Below are 21,808 nucleotides of genomic sequence, written 5' to 3'. Positions count from 1 at the left end.
GATTTTTTTTTATATTTCTAGTCAGAAAAATGTGAATTTAGCCACGTACTCACATATAGGCAGCTATGAGCCTGATAAAAACAAAGAGAACCACATGTATTGCACGCAATATGTATTTCATTTTCTTTACAGAGAACCTGGGGCGGTTGCAGACCAGAATTACCGGGTGGCTGAACTTGTGGTGTTGGAGAACTGTAAAAAAGGCATTGGTAGGCTATATGCAGTGTACTGCAGGGGCTGTATTCAATAACTGCCTTAGATTTATCTTTATTTTAAGATAAGAATTCAAGGGTTTTGATTGGACTGTAAAAATAACTGGCCAATGGACTGATTGGAATCACTGAGGTGTGTCTTTGGAGAACGATAAGAACTATATGCACATTACGCAGTATACTTGTGATTGCCGAACTGATTTTACCTGATAGCGAGGGTAAATAAGTTGCTTAACCTCCCCTCTTCAGTATACTGCAGGTCACCCCTGATGACACATCTAAGATTCTTAGAAAAAATTCTGAGTTTGAGGTTTTGTCATAGCCCTTTGGTGTTGTCATTGGTGGTGGAGTTCAGCAAAAATTTAACCTTTTGCCTTATCATCGGTATATGTTAAAAAACTTTTAAGATAATGACACAAAACTATGTTGCCAGTGGCAATATTTACTTTGACAGCAAGGCCCATAACTCTGGGTTTAATAATTGTATCTATGCCCTTTGAAAAAAATATGCCAGGTAAACATTTCCTTTCTCCACAATGCACCCTTGTTATCTCGACTATTCGAAGAATAAGGAGAGCTATACTACTCACCCAAGCGTCACCATCAGCATCGGCGTCACCCCATGGTTAAGGTTTTGCGTGCAAGCACACATAGGTTAATATCTCAGCAACTACTTGAGGTATTGCATTGAGACTTTATACAATGGTACTCAACCATCCAGCCTACTTAATTAACCAAGTTTGATAACTCTACTTTGCATTTAATGCCAATAATATGCCTTTATTATTTGACTTAGAAATTCTGGTTAAGGTTTTGCGTGCAAGCACACATAGGTTAATATCTCAGCAACTACTTGAGGTATTGCATTGAGACATGATACAATGGTACTCAACCATCCAGCCTACTTAATTAACCAAGTTTGATAACTCTACTTTGCATTTAATGCCAATAATATGCCTTTATTATTTGACTTAGAAATTCTGGTTAAGGTTTTGCGTGCAAGCACACATAGGTTAATATCTCAGCAACTACTTGAGGTATTGCATTGAGACATGATACAATGGTACTCAACCATCCAACCTACTTAATTAACCAAGTTAGATAACTCTAGTATACATTTAATGCAAATAATAGGCCTTTATTATTTGACTTAGAAATTCTGGTTAAGGTTTTGCACGTAAGCACACATAGGTTAATATCTCAGCAACTACTGGATGAATTGCATTGAGACTTTATAAAATGGTACTCAACCATCCAATCTACTTAAATAACCAAGTAAGATAACTCTAGTTTGCATTAAATTCAAATAATGGCCCCTTTTTTATTCAACATAGAAATTCTGGTTAAGGTTTTGCATGTAACCACTTTTAAGCCAATGCTTCAGCAAATACATCATGTATTGCATTGAAACTTTACACACAGGCTCCCAACCATTTAACCTTCTTATTTAATCAAGTAAGATAACTCTATCTTTCATATTATATAATTTTTGCCCCTTTATTATGCGACTTAGAAATTCTGGTTAAGGTCTTGCATGTTAGCACACATAGGATAATATCTCAGCAACTACTTGATGTATTGCATTGAGACTTTATACAATGGTATTCAACCACCCAACCTAATTGAATAATCAAGTAAGATAACTGTGTTTTGCAAATAATGGCCCTTTATTATTACACTTAAACATTTTGGTTAAAATTTTGCATGTTACCACATTTATGTTAATATCTCCTCACATCATGTATTGCATTGAAATCTAATCTAACAGTGATCCATGCATGTTTCGCCAAAACTTTTCAATCCTTACACTGAAAAGTGGCGGAATAGTCGAGCGCGCTGTCTTTGTGACAGCTCTTGTTTTTAATATCTTGTCACAGAAATATTTCCTTACATGCAAAAAGTAACCCTACACAACATAATTATCTGAATTATCTGAATCTACTTTCATTTTATTATTTTTTTACTTTCTTTATTTTTCAAAAAGAACTGATCATTACGGAATGCATATTTTCCCTTTATTCTTGTTTTGCTCCTGTTTAAATTACACATAATACTCCACTTAATTTTATATAAATGCCTACAAGTAATTCTCGTTGTTTTACCAGGCATCAAGATTGTTGGAGGTTGCAGCATAGATTGTGAGGAACTGTATAGCGTCTTTATCAAGAGGATTCTGCCTGGGGGCTTGGCTGACTCACAAGGTGGGTAGCACTTTTGTCTCTGGATTTGTGGTGGGGGGCGGGTATCTCTTATTGTTTATAAATTAGACTGAAGATCTGACTTCGTAGAGGATTCTGCCTGGGGGCGTGGCTGACTCACAAGGGTGGTAGCACTTTTTTCCCACTGAATGTTGGGGGGGGGGGGTCTATTCTTGTTTGCAAAATAGACTGAACAGCTGTCTTGATCGAGTGAATTCTTCCCTCGGCGAGGCTGAATTACAAGGTTTGTAACACTTTTGTCTCTTGGGTTTGCTATTTTTGTTTATAAAATAGACTGAACAGCTGTCTTCATTGAGAGAATTCTTCCTGGGGTGGTGGGTGTCTCACAAGGTTTGTAACACCTTTGTCTCCTGGGTTGGCTATTCTTGTTTGTAAATTAGACTGAAGAGCTGTCTTCATCGAGAAGATTCTGCTACCAGAATGGCTGACCCAAGGGAGGTTTAGGGGAGGAGCTTTGGTTTAGTGTGTTTTTGCAGTCTCTCCAGCATTCCTATCAGTACTTTATTTATTAATTAAACTTTTTTTTATATATTTTATCAATTATCATATTGTCCTATATTATAGTTAAAACCTTTAAACATTTTTTCTTTTTTTCTGAAAAATGCTAATAATAATTATCCAGTTATGACCCTGTTTTAGGCTTTTCTTGATATTTTTGATATTTTGTTTCTGTAGCATTTTTGCTTTAACTTAACGTCAAGATTTTACTTCAACTTGACATTAAGTTGTCTGCTGCTCTTTGTTTAAAGTATCTGAAGTTATTTCCTAACTTTAATTAGTTGATTTCTTTAATTTTCATTGTCAAATTAAAAGAAAAGTATAAGTGTGCTTATCCTTAAAGTGAGTATTATCAAGAAAGTCCTTAGAATTTAATTATTTAAGATATTATCAAGTAATTATATATATTTAATATGATCACTGTAAGCTTAATTACCTCGTTTATTTAATCAAATTACTTCCTTCAACTTGATGTTAAAAAAATAAATAAAATATCTTGATTATGATAAATATAATTTCCCTTAAAAGCGTCTCGCTCATGTTTTTGGACCAAAAATTAGTTTTCCCAGTTATGCATCTGAAAACACTTATTTTATAAATATTAGACCAGGGGTCCGCAAGGGATACACTCATTCAAAACACCTCGGCTATTTTCTACGTAAACAACCTCAGATTCATGCCAGTACATCAGAAGAAGAAGTTCATAAAATTTTGTATTATATTATTAATTATCCCCCGCCTATGAAATAGGGAGGGGGATATTGAAATGGCGTTGTCCGTCCGTCCGTCTTTCCTTCCGTCCGTCCGTCACCTGTGTTTTCTCAGTAACTAGCCGGTATAATTTCATGAAACTTAAAATAAATATGAACCACTATACTGGAATGATGCCCGTCCAAAAAAAATTTTGATTGGTCAATTGTCCTTGGAGTTATTGCCCTTGATTTTTTGAAAAATGCACATTCACAGTCATTCTGGCAGAATTTCATGAAACTTAAAATAAATATGAATTACTATACTGGGATGATGCCTGTTCATTTTTTTTTGGATTGGTATTGTACTTGGAGTTATTGCCCTTGATTTTTTTGAAAAACTCTCATTTACAGCCATTTCTCAGTAACTAGTTGGTAGAAATTCTTGAAACTTGAAATAAATATGAACCAACATACTGCGATGATGCCTGTTTATTTATATTTTGGATTGTGTAATTTCTATATGAGTTATTTGCCCTTGATTTATTAAAAGATCCATGTTTGCAGCCTTTTCTATGCAACTAGCTGGTAGAATTTCATGACACTTGGAATAAATAAGAACCAACATACTGTGATGATGCCTGTCTATTTTTCTTTTGGATTGGTCAATTTTCCTTAGAATTATTGCCCTTGATTTATTAAAAAATCATTGTTTGCAGCCGTTTCTCAGTAAAACCAATGTGCTTATCTTATTCTTTCTGAGATTTTTTTTAACCTTCAAGCACAATCAAGCCATCAAGCACAAACAAGCCATCGTTGGCGAGGGATATCATTTCACTGAAAATGCTTGTTAAAATTAATGTAGTGTTTTAGCTTGTATTTGTAGATATAAGATAAAATTGATTGCCAGTGATGTGTATTATTGCAAACATAAATAAGATTCCTAAGAGTTAAGTCCCTTAAGTTAATTTAAGTTAATTGAAATTACTACTTGATCTGCTTGCATCGTAGTTATAAAGTGTACCGATTTCTGACATTTTAAACCGTCCATATACACGCAAGGTTCGGGTTGTTTTCGTAGAAAATGGCTGAGGAGCTCTGAATGGGATACACATTGTAAAAACAATAGCTTTATATTGTACATGAATGTTCTCAACATCTCAACACCTTCAGATAAGTATTAAAACAAGTGGCATAGTGCGAACAAACAAGTCTACCATCGCAACAGTTTGTACTATTGGTATTTTACTCTAGTTAAGGCAGAGGGAGTTTTTCACACCAACAGCATTGACAATGCACAATGATGCTCCTTCACAGTATGCATGAATTGTTTATTTATTTTTTATTACAGAATCATATAACATAACATTATCGTACAATTTCGAAACTTTAAAATAATAACTGGAACTCTCTATATACCGATTTTTTTCACTGCCAATATAACTCATTTAACTTAATCCAGAAGATGTGAGTTACGTCCCTTCGAAATTAAAAAGTAAACAAACTCTTTTTTACCATTTATCTCTTTGAAGAGCCAAATTTGGCCTGAAATGGACTTCCAATTTTTTTTGTTCAGAAGCATAATACTTAAGATTGGACGCAGGCATTTTTTAAGAGAATTCTGCGGAAAAAATGTGTCCTATACACAGTAGAGTATAATATAAGATTGCTCGATAAATTGGGGCCTGCTTGGCCCCAGTTTCTCGAAAATTCTCAAGGGTTTACTTAACTGAGTACTTAATTTAAATCCCATGTATATACAGTGAAAAGAAATGAACTACATTCTGATAAAAAAAAAAAAAAATTCTTAATATTTAACCAAATTTTATGCTTTAGCTTCTATTTTAAGGTCATTAAAATGTGAAGAAAAAGAAGTTGAGAACTTTAATTTTCTATGTGTAACTAGTGAAGTAAATTTCCTGGTTTAAAACAGATTCAATTTCAATTAAAATTTTGAGCCATGCTAGGCTTTAAAGGAGTAGAATGTGTTCGAGTTTGTTATTAAGTAATGATTTAAGTATTTCCAAGAAATTGGGGCCTGTGGCGTATTCATTAAGCATTTTAATGAACAATTTCAACTAATTTAAAAATTGTCTTCTTTTCTATTTCTTTAACTTAAAGAATGTTGTTAAGTATGAAAAAAAGCAAGAAAAAGACCCAGAAAAAATGCCTATGAATAAATTTGATTTAACGTAACTGGAAATTGAAATATTTATCACAAAAAAAGTGAAAAATTTCATTTAGTTGAACATTTTCGCTAAGAAATTAGCTTTATAATTAGGCTCCTGATCTATTTCAAAGGTGACTGCTTCTCTTTGCAAGAGGTTGTTTTTTCAAGCCTCATCAGGGCTGCTTTCTCATGGCCTTTTAAAATGGACACAAGTATGCATTTTGCCACACAATGGACTTTATCATACAATGATACCTAACGGGACAAGCCCAGTAGTCATACTAAATTTTTTTTTCCAGCTTAGGGGCACAAGGCAAGGGCCGAAATCAAGTGTGATTTATTCAATGTATTAAATCTAAATGTCGTTTCCAATTACCGTAAGCCCAGTAGTCATACTAAAAAAAAAATTCCAGCTTAGGGGCACAAGGCATGGGCCGAAATCAAGTGTGATTTATTCAATGTATTAAATCTAAATGTCGTTTCCAATTACAGTAAGCATAAATTAAATTGAAATTAACTGAACAAAACATTTGAATATTTCTATGTTTTTCAGGTGGGTTTTTTTAGCGAGGAGATTGTGAAGAAAATGTTTGAATATATATTTGTTTTTCAGGTGGTTTACAGCGAGGAGATCAGATTCTTGAAGTGAATGGGGAAAGTCTTGAAGGTGTCACAAATGAAAGGTTGGTACTCACATGTAAATAAATCAAATAAAAAAAACGAAACGTGAAAGTTAATATCAAACCAAGGCGTTAGCGGAGGTTTACATTGACGTTGTAAGGGTTGACATTATATGCTCTTACCCTGAGATCTGATATTTATTTTATTATATCTCATTTGACTTTGCCTTTATAAAATTACCTGTTAAGTCATCATTAGTTATTCCGAATGACCCATGTGGTAATATTTAATACAACGTGCACTCTAAAAATAGATTTCTTGCCTTCTCAAGCGCCTTGGCACTTATAAAATAAAGTTAAAAGTTTTGTAAGGGTGATTAAGCGCAGATGTTTGTGTCGCCTCTAAAAATTATCCTTTTCCTTCATATGTTCCATTACAGAGCTGCCTCAATATTGCGTCTGGCTTGCTTCACCAACCACCTAGAGATGGTCATCTGTAGGGATGAACAGGCCATGTATGTACTGAGGACATACTAGGGTCATAAGTATCCCATTTGATCTTTGAGGTTGCATCGACCTGTGTGGAGTTTTGCAGATTCAGATTTCATGATTTCAAGTCAGGACCCATTTTCCCCATCTTATAAGACAGGGAAATACGGTACAAGTGGAATCAAAATCTATTATCTGCAAAATTCCAAGTGAGTTGAATATGACCTTGATCATGTGAACTGGTTCTCGATATGCATATAGCAGCACTTTTACTGTCTAGCTATAGAGGTAGAATAATGACGCAGTTGAGTGAAAATATCTAAGTGCCTTATTGTTGTTATTTTGATACATATTTGTGTGATATCTGAACTTAAGCCAGTATTAAAAAATAAGCATAACTTTGTTATCAATTTGTTAATCAATTTGTTTCCATTTTTGAGAATATAACAAATTTTTTTTATTGAAGTGACGAAGAAAGGGCCCTTGCTCTACTGTGCAATATTTTACATGTAACTTTCTCCCTTTCCTCAGGACAGATTTCAGGGAAGTCATGGAGAAGAAGCAGAACAAGAGTGTTCCAGCTTCCCTCACCCCGGCCTCCGAAGCCCAGATCCCCGCCATTTCCTCCCACCTTGGGGACTCAGACAGTGAACACGGGCAGCTGGCCCCCAGCAGTGATGTCAACACACCCGACAATCAACCAATGGTAAGTCTAGATAGCCTTATGGTAGGGTGCAGGCTTCTGGTGCGGATTGTAGCAAGGTTTAATCCCCAGCTGTACCAATGGTTAGTCTAGATAGCCTTATGGTAGGGCATAGGCTTCTGGTGTGGGAGGTAGCAGGTTTAATCCCTATCATATCAAAAGCATTTAGAATGGTTATGGTGACTCCCTTGCATATCACTCCACATTTGAGGCCAGGGTAGGAAAAGATGAATACTCAGTAGATTTTTTTTTTGACTGAAAATGGGGCTAATTCTCAACCCAATTTACAATCCAAAAAAAGTATATACTTTTCACAGAAATTGGACACAAAACTCACAATCCTAAAAAAAATCAACTCTTAACAATTCAACGAGTACAGATATGTTTAAAAGCATTCTTAATCTTTTGAAAATTCTTTAAACTCAGGATTTCAAAAGAGGCTTCAATGTTACGCACTTGGTTGCTATTTTTACACTTCTGAGGGCCATGGTTCCATTTGCAAAAATGTGGAGAGAAAAAAGAACACTGGAAAGTTGTCTCCTATTTACCAATAAACTGGGCAAGTTTAAGAACAAGGGGGTTTATTCAAAAACACCTAGGATATCTCACCTGGACCTTCTTGTATCTTTTTCTGTCTATTCAGGCAAAAGGACCCCATTTGAAGTAAGTCACAAAGTGCTTTCCATGGGTTATCCCATAGTTGGCAACCACGGTACTTAATTCAATTATACTTAATAAATACCCTGGGACAGTTAACTGACAAAGTCTCATTTTAAAGAATATGCTTGCAGCACGGGAGGCTACTCTTCTTCCAATGAATTTGCATGTTACATTTAAGTATTCTTTAATAACCCTCTAGTGTTAATAGCCCCCATAGCCGTGTGGTCTTGACTTCTGACATAAATTTATTGTACTGAACTAATGGACCCAGTTCAATCCCAGCTTTCGCTAGTATATTTTTCTAAGGAAAGCATCTGATACCTTGAAGAGGCAAGGCATGCTTGATTGAAAAAAACTACAACGGAATGTGGGATGTAGTAAAAATAAACTTTGTCAAGGGAGATCACTGTGTAGGATAATAAGTTTAATCAATTAAGTTTACCAGCATGACTTACTTCCCCTGATGAAAAGCTGAATGCCGATTTTTGCATTTCAACAATGAAATATTGCATTTTATTGGAAGGAAATTTATATTTTTAAGGGGAAAACTATGCTCCTTTTCCTTTAAAATGCCTGTTCCTTTTAAGGTTAAAAAGCCCTGTCGTGTTATCAATATTCATTCCAATTACATTATTTTACATCAAAGAAAATAAATTAATTTACTAAAATTGAATACTTATACGGAATATAAACTAGTACCATATACATCATGTATAACATATTACATACAACAATGTGAAATATTATGGATTTATGTTGTCACTTCATAAGAATCGCATAGTCAAGTTTAAATGCAGTCTTTTTTAAGATTTTTTAACTTGATACATGCCAATTACTGAAATTGTATCTTTTAAATAGCAGACGTCAGAAAATGTTTACAAAAAATAAAATGTTGAATAATAACTTTAATTTTGCTTCTGTTGCTTCATTTTTAGAAAACTTTATTTAAACTATTCTTAGAACATGATCAGATGCCACTCCTGTTTAAAGAAAAGGTACAAATTTGAATCTCAATAAAGGTAAACCACTAATAAACAGTTATATATACCTGTTATATTTATGAAAATAAATTAGATTAATATTTTCTTTGTAGGAGCCCCTAGTGACCCCTACAGATATGATGGGAGCAGAAGCCCAGATCCCTAATGGAGTGACCCCTAAACTGCCATGGAGGGGCTTTCTACCCTCACAGTCCTCAACACCCAATCGAAAAGGTATCTAGTTTATCTTTTATCTTTTAGTTCTTTACAACCTGATACAATGTGCCTTTTGAACCCTGAGCAGCCTGGTCAATCTCTTCAGCAATATATCTTTTGGAAACTAGGGGACCATTTTAATAAAGATCGCCACCAATTAGGATCATAGTCGACTTTAGTCGTAAATTGAAGTTATTTTCGTGTCATAGTCTTTTTTTTTTGATATCCTTTAAAGCTGCACTCTCACAGATTAAAAGCCATAAAACATTAATTTTTTTAATGGAAATATGAAAATCTGCAATCTGTTCGTTTGTCAGAAGTCTTATACCACTGGTTTGTAGACATTTATGGAAAATTTGGCTCATTCCAAGATAAAAAATAAAAAAGTTGTCAAAATGGTAAATCTGTGAGATTGCAGCTTTAAGTGAACTGAACTTAAGCCCATATTAAAAATGACCTCTGAACTTGAGCAAGTATAATTAACTCATGTCTTGCCATTTGTGATGTTTTTTTGCAGATTAAAGATTATTGAAGTTACAACTAAATTCCTTTATTGAAACATGCGTCTGGCTGAAACCCCTCATATACATACTGTAAAGTATCATTCTAGATGTTTAAAGATGCACTCTTACTCCCAAATAAGATGTATCACAATTAATACAATTGTTTTAATTTACCGAAAAGGATAAATAAAATATCGAAAAAAGAAGGATACCATGTTTAATTTAAAAGAAAGGTGCAGAAAACACAGTATTTCTACCTTATGAGACTATAGTTGATCGCTGTGAATCTTTTTGGACTCTCCAGTAAATTAATATTTGTGTATTTTCAGCTATTAATACATGGTTACAGTCTTGTTATAAGTAATTAGTATTTTCCATAAACGCATTATTAAGTAAGTAGTTAAAGGTTTATCAGTTAAAATTTAGATTTGTTATACATGTGTATGTATTGATTGTAGATGATTTTTACCTTACAAAGTAGTTTCACAATTTTACCCAAGGATTTAACTATGATGTATATAATAATACCAATAGCTGAAGGAGGAACATTGTTGGCCCACACAGGAAGTTCTGGTACCCTGACAGTAGATTTATCTCCAGTTCCAGGCCCCGTGATGTCCCTGGCCAATACCCTCTCCAACACAGGAAGTTCTGGTGCCCCGACAGTAGATTTCTCTCCAGTTCCTGGCCCGGTAATGTCCCTGGCCACTGCCCTCTCCTTCAGTTCGGTGTTCGGGGGAGAGGAACCACTAGGCTCCTCAGGGGTCGGGGAAAACTCAACCCTCTCTCGGAAACTCTCCATAGGCCCGAAGGAGAAAGTCGAAGTGAACAAATTGACTTCGGTAAGCCCTGCCAGTGTTGAAATTGAGTCTTTAGTTGCATCCTGGAAGTATTTTGTTGGAAGTTAAAGGGATGATCAATAATGACGTAGACTGGTCCCATCATTTTTTTAATACTTTTTGCAACATATTAAAATTGGTACCATTTGAAAGAGTAAACCTTTTTCTATTTACTGCTATGATTAGAAAAGCATGACATAGCATAGTGTGATACAACATGATATAATGCAACAATAGTAATGCCCTAGCGGCCCAGGTACTTAAATGATTATGATCATTCTATAATTATAATGATCTCGTAGCATGGGATTTTGAGCCATAATTACTGTATTATACTGTGTATAGGACGCTAGCATAGGTAGGACCCAGGCAAAAATTATTGGTGAAACAAAACAGGTAAAAACCCTTAATTTAATACCAAAGATAGGACTCAGTGGAAAAAATGTCAAAATCAGAGCTGAAAAATAGGCAGCCTCCATAAATGTTTTGATAAAAAAAGTACCGTGAATGACAATTTCAAAGGTATTCTTTCTGGTGTATAGTAAACAATAACCTTTTTGAGAATCTGTTACATTAACTTCTTTATACCAAAGTAATGACTTCAGACCAAAACCTGTGATACATCTTATTCATTTTTTGAGTTGTATTTTTTCATGTTAAGAAAGCCTCTGAAGTTAATATATTAAATATAGGATAATGTCAGACATGATTTTAGCAAGCGATTTTTTGCATAAAAATTGTCTAAATTGCATTGAAAATACATAAATGCAAGATTGTATCCTCGCATAAAAATTGTAAGTTGCATTGAAAATACAAAAATGCGAGATTGAATCCATGCATAAAAATTGTCTAAATTGCATTGAAAATACAAAAATGCGAGATTGTATCCTTGCATAAAAATTGTCTAAATTGCATTGAAAATACAAAAATGCGAGATTGTATTGCCCTCGCTAGCAATTTGTGCCATATCACTTTTATTGTTTACAGCATCAGCACTGCCTATGGCCTATCTTCTTGTTTATTAAATTATACTTTTGCTGCCAACTATGGTCTGCCTGTGCCTAATCGATTTATTTCAACAACATCGTCTATGTACATGTTTTAAAGCAATTTTGCAACAGGGATTAGTTTTGTTTCATTCTGCTTTTAATAAGCGTCTATAATATCGGAAGCTCTCTGAAAACCTCACAAAATTTCAGATCAGAAAACTTTGTCCATTTCTTATTTAAAATCTCACCGAAATTAAAAATTATCTCACCAATTTTGGACAAATGGGAGCACTTCTCTCATTGAAAATCTGACATAGAATTTACCCTGATATTCCAATACATTTCAGGCCCTGGCATATCTAGGCCTTGATGTTACTGCAGACAAGGAGGCCCTGATGAGATCCCATCTCAATGTTGATTCAGCCGGCAAGGTTTTATATGGAGGTAAGTGAAACTGGTGGCTAACCCGCCCTGTTAGCTCAATCGGTAGAGCGTTGGACTCTAAATCGGACAACCCAGGTTCGATTCCCGGGCGGACCAGGTCACTTCTGTTGTGATTGGTTATGAAATCATTTCTACGACCATTCGCACTGTACCACTGCCCCGGGCATGTACAGAAGTTGTCAGTTCCTTGCGGAGGTGAAGGCACCTAGTACTGGTTATCCGCCAGATAGTCTGCCCAGGATAGGTGTGCGGTGGTTCAACTGTCACTCAGGGACCCTTCAATGTGCTCACGCCGGGACCCGGAGTATAAACTACTAACACCAACACCACTGGTGTAAAATGGTGACCAACTTGTGTGAAAATCACAATAGGGGCAGACCCTACTGTTTGTTTTAATATGTAGTTTAACTGAAAGTTAATCATTTTATTGTAAAATCAAATACAGTTGGATGATCTAACTATTTATGTAATTTTTATTATCTCCCTTGAATGATTTTAGCCCAATAATTATTTAAACTTAGTAGTCAGTTACATAAAAGTACTTATTTACATAACATTTTGTAATTTTATAATTCTCTAATGTTATGATAGTTAAAAACTCATAGTATATATCATTATTCAAACACATAATGCTTTAGTAGTATAGCTCTCCTTAATATACCCTCGACTATTATATTAAGAGTGAAATTTCTTAAGGATCTATTCAGATCTACCTGTAAATATTTTACCAATTGTGCTGGCTAGATTAGTGGACACCCATTCTATCATTACAATGATCTTTAGAATATTAACCAGGCAGATCTGTGGTATAGTGGTAACACACTTGACTGAATGACAGTCGCAGGTTCAAATCTCCGCTGCACCACTAACATACTAATCGTCTTTCAGGAGGGACTTTAAATGGGGGTCCTGTGTGAGAGTGCTATAAACTGGTGCATGTTAAAGAACCAAGGTATTTCTAATCAGGGTAACATTCTGCCTGTGCACTTTGCTCCAAAAACCTAAAATGACTAATAATCTTATCAGAGCACTCGCCGTATGGGCAAGGCCCCAGTGCGAGTATAAATATGAGAACACACTAGATATGAAGTTCATTTAGTGAAGAATTAGCATGTTGAGTTTGCACTTCAGGGTATACCCACCCCTGTGCAGGGTTACCCACTTTTAGGGGCAATAAAACCTATTTCTAAGGAAGAAACATATTTAAGTTTACTAAATTAAACACTGTCATGTATATTTAAAGGGACAAAATGTTCTTTTGCTTCACATAAATTATTATTAAGTAATACATCACATGGAAAAGACATTGATTAAAGGTACAAAATGAGAGTTGCATAAGTAAACTGCATTTTAGCGTCAGCAATGCAAAAGTCCATTAAAGGACCAAAATTTAAAAAGTTAAAAAAAATCAATTTCTATTAAGTTTTGAGGTTTAATATTTAACAAGCATGATTCATATATCAGTTGCAACATAAAAAGCTGTTATTTGGAGTTGAGCAATTTTTACGAAAGAATATTTTATCAGATTTCCAATCAAAAAGCACTAACTTTTTCTCGGAAATGACCAAATACAAAAAGAATATGTTTATGAGTAAAATTTATCGGCACTGCCCAATCAACAATCTCTTCAGGCTTTGTGTTGATTGCATCTATTTCAACAAAGATATATGCATTTTTGTAACCCAGAAATAAATTTCATCCACGATTTTTCATTATTTTTCTGAACATGCAATTTTAAGCAATTAAGTGCTGTCACTCTTTCTGAAATGTAAGTCAGGTACATCATCGCATAAGCCAGGTTTAAAAAGGACAGGTTGCTACAGAAAAGGGACCGGGTGCTGTGGGACAAAAGGGCACATTGTTTCGGGCCGTGAATTATTTAACTTTAAGCATAATGAATTTCATAGAAATTTTTAGAAATTTGAATTTATAGCAGGTTTCAAATACCAAATATGTTATGTAATCAAAGTAAAAGAAATATTTGTTTATCTTCAGAATTTAATTCTTTAAAAGTAGGAAGTTGCACATTCTGGTCTCCATGAGGGCAGAAAGGTGCTTTCAAAAAGGACAAGGTGCACCACCCTTCCATTACTCTCCAGCTTAGACCCTAATGAGGCATCATTGTAGGCCCCTTAATTAACTGAAGAAAACAGACATGTTTAATGGTTTTGTTTCTCTTGTTTGAAGAATATTCTTTTCCTCTATAAAACATGTACTGGTATCCTGTATATTATACACTTCCGGTAATTCATCTTGATTGTTAAGCTAAGTGTATCTGAAGTGGTAAAGGAAATGCATGTACATGTAGTTAAAGTTACTTCATTCGTCATTTGAAACAGTTTGTGTTCTTTCTTGTACACTTAAAGCTGCACTCTCACAGATTTAATGTTTTGACAACTTTTTTACTTTTTTGTCTTGGAATAAGCAAATCTATGTGAAAATGCATTTAAACCAATCATATAAGACTGCTGACAAAAACAAGATCACAGATTTTCCGATAAAATCCTGAAATTTGGATTGAGAGCTTTTAACTGCAGACTAGAATAATGTACAGTTCTAAAGATTGTTTATGCTCAGACATTTGCAGCAAAAACAGTAGGAAATACCTTGAAATGAATGTGAATGTCTGTGGAAATAATTTTAAAGCCTCTAAGCCTAAGGTCTAAGCCTCTTTACCCTGCTTTGGGTGCGTAAATCTTTCATACTCTGGCAAACAAACCTCTGGCTATTTCATGATAGACAATTAATTTTACTGAAAGGACTCCTCATTATAGATGTTTATTTGGGATGAATACATAGAATATATATCAAATATGATTTATTAATCAAAATAGGCATGCATAGTAGAAAAATATAGTAATTATCAGAGTTACAAATAAGCTAGGTGCGTATTTGCGTCAATATGCAATTAAAATCATGCAATTGTTTTAAAAATTGATGAGTAACAAAACGCATTAGAAAAGGCAGAATACGCAATTAATTAAAAAGGAATGCGTAATGAATAATAATGTTATCTGTAACTCTGAATTATCACATTCTTGCAAACATTCAAACTATATGTATATTTATTTGAATAAAAAACAACTTTTATACATTTATATAAAGCATACAAGACACACAGTTCAGGATACCATTTGCAAAAACATACTCTCTTATGAATAGTTAAATGGACAATTTTATTATATGCTTTCTGGTGGTTTAAAGAGGTTTATCAGTGAATTATAAATAATATATACTTGATATTTTTCTCTGTTTTGAAATTTTCGCCTGCTCTCACTTTTAAATCAAAGTCAATACGCAGAGGGCTGTGACGCAATTTTAACGATGTAATTTCTAAAATGACGTGTTTGCATACAATTTGACACGATTTTCTGAAAGACTACAATAAACTGTCCTTTTAAATTCCTTTAAGGCGTATAATAAAACAAAAAATGGCTTGTTTCAGTGTAAGATCACTATATATCTCACCTCGACAACACAAAAATAGTATATTTCACTCGTGAATTATAGCTTTTCGTGCTCACTAGGTGAAATATATTACAATCATACACTAAAACAAAACAATTATCATCAATATATTTGAATATTATCATGTATGTTAATTTATATGTACAAAATAGGGCCATCTTATCGATGCACTCATTTTATGATTGCCGTTTTCAAATTAATATTTTTGATTAGTTATAATATTTATATCAAAACCTAAGTGCTTTGTAGGTCAGTTTAGGCAAAAGTTATATATCTTGTAATCAGAACTTACAGTTTGATTTGTGACACTCACTAAATATTTTTTAAACTGAAATTGGTTGTCCGGTAAGCGCAGTTGTTTGCACACTCACTTCTCAACTAGGCGACCCAGGTTTGATTCCAATGTCTAGGTGCATGTGAGTTGGTTTGTGGTCACCAAGCTGGATAAGTGGGTTTACAGGTACTCCGGTTTCCTCCACAAAACAAGACCAAACTCTTGCATAGCATCGTGCAAACAAGAGTGATCAATATAATGTTGTAATAACTGTAAAATATAACCTAAACTGAAATTCATATTCTGACGATATTTTGGTGTACGTAAGATGGCCCGAATATGCATGAATACAAATACCTTTACATAAGCAAATGTTGGCAAATGATTTTGTACAATCATGATTAATTGCAAAAAAAAGAAAAAAACTGTTGATAGAAATATTTAAAATTTCACTAAGAGACAACCCCTTACATTCCCCCCAGATATTTTTAAACCTTTATTTTGAAAAGTTTAGAAATGGGATCCAAAGGAAGAAAATGCAGTCTTGGTTTGTTTGAGACTGTTAACTAACAGCAATGGTTAGTACAATTTTGTCATCACTGCTCTTGACAGTGGCTATAAGTATGCTATTCACCAAATTAAGTCATATGACCATTCAATGCTTACAAAGGACAAAGAAAACAAAACACTTAGGAAGAATGTTGCATCTTCAAACTTAAGGTTAATTATAAGATCAGGTGATCCTCAAGTAACTTAAAGTTATATCAGGTCAGGTCATCCTCAAGTAACTAAAGTTATATCAAGTCATCCTCAAGTAACCTTAAGTTATATCAGGTCATCCTCAAGTAACCTAAGGTAAGCTTCAATTAATGTAAACATATTTTAGGTCAGTTTCAACTAGCTTACAGTTTTATCGGATCAGCTTTAAGTAACCTTAAGTTATATCAGGTCAGCTTCAAGTAACCTTAAGTTAATCAGGTCACCTGCAAGTAACTTTAAGTTATATCAGGTCAGCTACAAGTAAATCATTTGTGTTACCAGCTACCATGAGCTGCTGTGACCTTGTGGAAAAGTACACTACAAGTGGCTTGCTGACCTTTTCACCACTGACTAATGTTCTTAACTTCCTTCTCCCTTCCTTGTCAATTTGCAGTACTGAGTTTGACCCCATTGCACAGACAAATAGGTGCCCATGCTCGCTTACACATAAACTGACAGGAAACAGTAGATCTGGATCCTCGCATGTTGATAATATTTTTCCGGAATTATCAACTGTTATCACCTTGTTGTTCGATGAGTCTGTGATGTAAATTTTTTGTCCATTGTTGCTGGTGTGGATTCCGTTCACTGTACATTGAGACCATCCCAATTTATGGTAGACCTGTTTGACTATTATCCCATCTTTGCTATACATGTAAACAGACGATTCTGAACCAACGTACACGTAATCATTGTGAAAGCTTACAGCATTGCAGTTGTGTGCCACTGCAAACTTGCTGATAGATTTTGCTTCAATATCTTCAAATTTGTCAATTGTTATAAAATGAACTTCATGTTTCTTTTTAGCATCATCTACTGCCAGTGCAACTTCATTTCCACCTACAATGCACATATTTTCAGTGTGTTGTGGAAGATTAAGAGTAGTGACTATTTTAAACTCCCTACTTAAAACTTTCATTTTATTATTGGCACAGTCGGCCAGCACTATTTCCCCTGTCTGTAGCTCACAAATTCCTTTAATAGAGCATGGTTTCTCATCTTTTATCCTCAAATTGTGGATGTGTGTCGCTTTGGTTGTGAACGCATAGTTTGGATCATAGCATTTTCTTGCAGTGGTACTGCTTGTTTCTGTTTTCGTGTCATGGACAAATTGTTCTGGTTTTGAATCACATTCATCAAAGCTTGGAGTAGAAACTACTTTGCCTACACTTTTTAAACTGTCAAAAAGATTGTCTAAATCTTTCTCAATCTTGAATGAAAGTTTATACTCTGGTATCTTTGACATTTTATTCAGGCTTATTTCTGCATCTTTTACCTGTTCTTGACACCTTCTATAGCCAATGTAAGACATCCTTTCATCATCCGATTGAGAATAGCCCAGTGTTTTAATCAACTTGTCATGCATTTCTGTACATTGTGTAACATCCTCTTGAAGCTTTCCTACAAATATGTCCTTTCGAGTATCCATTTCTTCACCAATGTCAATTTCCAGCTCTTGAAGGGATGCTAAGAACTTTTCTCTGATGGTTTTAATATCCTGAACAAGGTTTTTATCTGAATCTTGTAGAGCTTTCTTGTTGCTAAGCCTTTTCTTTTTCATTGTAATAAGTTCTGTGTTAATTGCTTTAACCCTTTGTGTCAGGTCTTTTAATTGGTCTGTATTTTTGACTCCTTTTGCTAAATCATCAATGAGTCTAATGCTGCGACACATTCTGTAAATGGAACCAACAACATGAAATTTATTTCTAACAAATGAGTTCACAGTCATGTTATGTAACTACATTCATATTTGCCTGCTGAAAAGGAATGGGAAAAAATAGCAAAGATAATTTAATACTATATAAACAAACATTAATACTCATTCATGAAGAAAAATCAATAGAAAAGTCTTACAAAAGTAAATTTAACAATGTTTAAGAAAACAACCCTAGCTGTGTACATTAACTGAGATTAATTCAGTCGTTTTTCAAATGGTACTGTCAGGACTCAAGAGAGACGGACGTATTCAAAAAATCAGGGTGGGTGGGGGAGGGGGGGGGGTACAGTGTCTGTTCAGCATGTACTGTTCAGAGGTGCAATTCCATAAATGAACAAAAAATTGTGATTGAATACTTGAATACGCTGTTTTTATACTTCTACCAGAAAATCAAAAGTTGAAGGTCAGTACTGATATGCAATAAGCCAATTAAGGGGGTAGTAGTTGTGGGGTGGGGGGGGGGGGGTGATTTGAAAATAAACTATGATTGAATAATACGCTGATTTTATGCAGATGAACATATATGGTTACCTGTGAGAAAGGGAAACACAGAGAGAGCAGCAAAGCTCATCATGGTCCTCACACACCATCTTCACACTCTCCTCCGGGTGTTTTTCACACTTTTCCAGACTGGTTTCACACTTCTTCCTGACCCACTTTGTGACATCAGAGCGTCCGAGCACCTCATGCTTCTTGAAGAGTTTATTGTGCAGTTTTATGCACTTGTTGCAGAGGTAGTTTTCACATTCCTTGCAAGAAAACTGAGCCTCTGTATTAACATTGTCTTCTTCACATGATGAGCAGGCAAAATCGTAAACTTGATCCGAGGAAAGTACATGTTCATCACCTGGAGTCGCCATTTTTACAGAGAATTCAAGTTTAGTACATTTGTATTCTTGTTAACAGTTATCAGGATATCACTTAAAAGTCAATGTTTTAAACTAATTTTAAAACCTTTGATAACTTTTAATTTTTAAGTATTAACAATTAAGTTCATTTATCTTTGTAACAATTGCGTGTTGTTTATATCAATATCTTCTTTGTTTAAGTAACTGCTGACTGAGTTAATCCACACATAAAACTTAAGGTGAAGGTCAGGTTCCATATAATAGTTTACACTGTCTGTATTTACAGATATTTGCATTCAGATGTTTATCTGTCTGCATCGTTAAACCTGTTTAACATTGAGAATAGAAATACCTGTAAGGTAGAAGAAAATGCAACTGTCTTTTCTAATGATTTTGTGGCCAAAAGTGTCTACAAAAGTGTATATTTTCCCTCCATTTTCGTGCCATAATTCCCCTCCTTATTAGATTAAAAATAAAAATATAAATCTGAAAAAAGTGCTCTCTGACAGAGGCATTTTTCTTATGCAAAATGCAGTCACATGTTGGAATTTAAATGATAAAGTTGTATAAATGTTAATCTAAATTATATATTGCACAATAATACAATAATTAATATATTAAAGCTGCACTCTCACAGATATACCATTTTTACAACTTTTTTTATTTTTTGTCTTGGAAAGAGCAAATTTTTGTATAAATATCTGCAAACCAATAAGTTTGCTGACAAAAAATCAGATCGTTGATTTTCATATTTCTGTTCGAAAATTATTTTTTTATGACTTTCCAAGATTTTTTTAAAAAAAAGTTGTAAAAATGGTAAATCTGTGAGAGTGCAGCTTTAGAAAAATGCATAAAACATCCATTTTTAGTTCTATTGGCCAAAGGCCAGAAGAGATACTGCGATGGTAATGTGTACGTAGTATGTGCGTCCGTGCGTCTGTAAACAATTTCTTGTGAACCAATACAGTCTTCAGTTTTGATTGTATCTCGATGAAACTTTTACAGTATTTAGATATCCATTAGAGCTCGTTTCCTTTCGAATCCATCCAGATCCGCTCATGCATACCTAGATTATGGGCCTTGAAAGTATAATAAAATCTGTGCGTCTGTAACCAATTGCTTGCGAACGCTATACAGTCTTCAGTTTTGATTGTATCTCAATGAAACTTGTACAGTATTTAGATATCCATTAAAGCTCGGTTCCTTTTAAAAACCAGCCAGATCAGCCCATGCATGCCTAGATTATGGGTCTTGAAGGTATAAAAAAATGGCATTTTTAGCTAAGTCTATTTTAAGCCAAGTCTACATGAGCAAAGTCTATTTTTAGCCAAGTTTACATGTAAAGTCACAATTGCTTGTGAATGTTTGTTCAAATTATGCCCCTGGGGTCATTACTGGCCACATCCCCGGGTTTACAGGTTTGGTATACCTAAATTGGGAAATGTTAAAAACCTTTTTGTCTGAAACAGCTATGCAGATCCTTGCTATTTTGAACAAGGCTTAATTTAGTGGTCCACTACCATGGTTCAAAACTGGCACTGCTACGGGGGTTACAAGTTTCCTAGAGACTTATTTAAGAAATATTTTCAAAATCTTCTTGTTTCAAACCACAAGGCCCATACCTTTGATATTTGTTGTGGAGCATCATATGATGACTGTCTAGCAAAACATTTGAAATTATGCCCCTTGGTTAAAAGCTGGCCCCACCCCTTTTAATTTTTTAATTTTTAAAGCTACAGCAAGGAAATTTTGACCATGTGTACAGTTTTGCAAACAAGCATCAATGTACTGAAACAGTTTTGTGATTTATTTGCTTAATCCTACTACAGTAGATCAACATTCAGCTGATAATCTTTAATAAACATATATATCTATATTCATAATCGGGGCTTCTAGCTATAATTTTCATATCGACAACAAATTTTTCATTACATTTTATAAAAATGACGTAAGCGGCGCACTCAGCTTTCAGACTCTGTAGTTAATCAAGCGTGTCGCTGTTGATATCTTATAGAATAAGGGCAGGACTCGGTTAATTAATTCGGACATAAGCAGTTTGCTATGTGAAAATATGGACCAATTTTTACACTTTAATGGATAGCTGCAAGCACATAATTAACACCTAATTTGTTTAATTGTGTCTTCTGCGACCTATCACTACACGTGATTGAACCAATTGGAAGCGTCTGCCCAAATAACAGATATCGGGTGTTCAGCATAGTGGAAAAAGCAGCCGGTCACGTTGGTCTGATGGAAACTAGGACACTTGTATTGGGGGTAATTTTGAATGTGTGAATGACCCAAGAAGGTTTGTGTATTACAATTTCTACACATTTTACTGACTTTAGTCATTTTGGACCGAAATTATAAAACAAATGAAAAAAATCGGACCAATTTTTTTAAACTGAAATTGGTCTGGCTTGGTCAAAATTGGTCCAGACCGGCAAATTGCCGGTTTTTAGAAGCCCTGTATATTATGTTCATTTACATTAAGACATTTTGAGGGTTGAA

The 21,808-nt window shown here is 34.5% G+C and overlaps 2 protein-coding genes across 3 annotated transcripts in view; one reads left to right on the top strand and one right to left on the bottom strand.

The window, feature by feature from the left end:
- LOC128228000 (syntaxin-binding protein 4-like) overlaps positions 1 to 21,808 on the top strand; it is a 54,891-nt gene that overhangs the window by 3,437 nt on the left and 29,646 nt on the right. For both annotated transcript variants that reach the window (XM_052939010.1, XM_052939009.1), the window contains exons 3-10: positions 133 to 209; positions 2,318 to 2,413; positions 6,402 to 6,471; positions 6,849 to 6,923; positions 7,429 to 7,603; positions 9,354 to 9,474; positions 10,560 to 10,801; positions 12,135 to 12,231. In XM_052939010.1, the coding sequence (XP_052794970.1) occupies positions 133 to 209; positions 2,318 to 2,413; positions 6,402 to 6,471; positions 6,849 to 6,923; positions 7,429 to 7,603; positions 9,354 to 9,474; positions 10,560 to 10,801; positions 12,135 to 12,231 (953 nt within the window). The remainder of the gene's footprint in view (positions 1 to 132; positions 210 to 2,317; positions 2,414 to 6,401; positions 6,472 to 6,848; positions 6,924 to 7,428; positions 7,604 to 9,353; positions 9,475 to 10,559; positions 10,802 to 12,134; positions 12,232 to 21,808) is intronic.
- LOC128228001 (E3 ubiquitin-protein ligase Midline-1-like) lies at positions 13,791 to 19,809 on the bottom strand. Its single transcript, XM_052939011.1, has 2 exons — positions 18,981 to 19,809; positions 13,791 to 18,405 (listed from the first exon to the last, which is right to left on the bottom strand). The coding sequence occupies exons 1-2, from the start codon at positions 19,307 to 19,309 to the stop codon at positions 16,974 to 16,976; spliced, it is 1,761 nt and encodes a 586-aa protein (XP_052794971.1). The 5' UTR covers positions 19,310 to 19,809; the 3' UTR covers positions 13,791 to 16,973.

Source organism: Mya arenaria, chromosome 3, assembly GCF_026914265.1.
Source record: "Mya arenaria isolate MELC-2E11 chromosome 3, ASM2691426v1".
Classification (NCBI taxonomy): domain Eukaryota; kingdom Metazoa; phylum Mollusca; class Bivalvia; order Myida; family Myidae; genus Mya; species Mya arenaria.
Note: the sequence above shows the minus strand (reverse complement) of the source record. Positions and strands in the feature narration are given on the sequence as shown.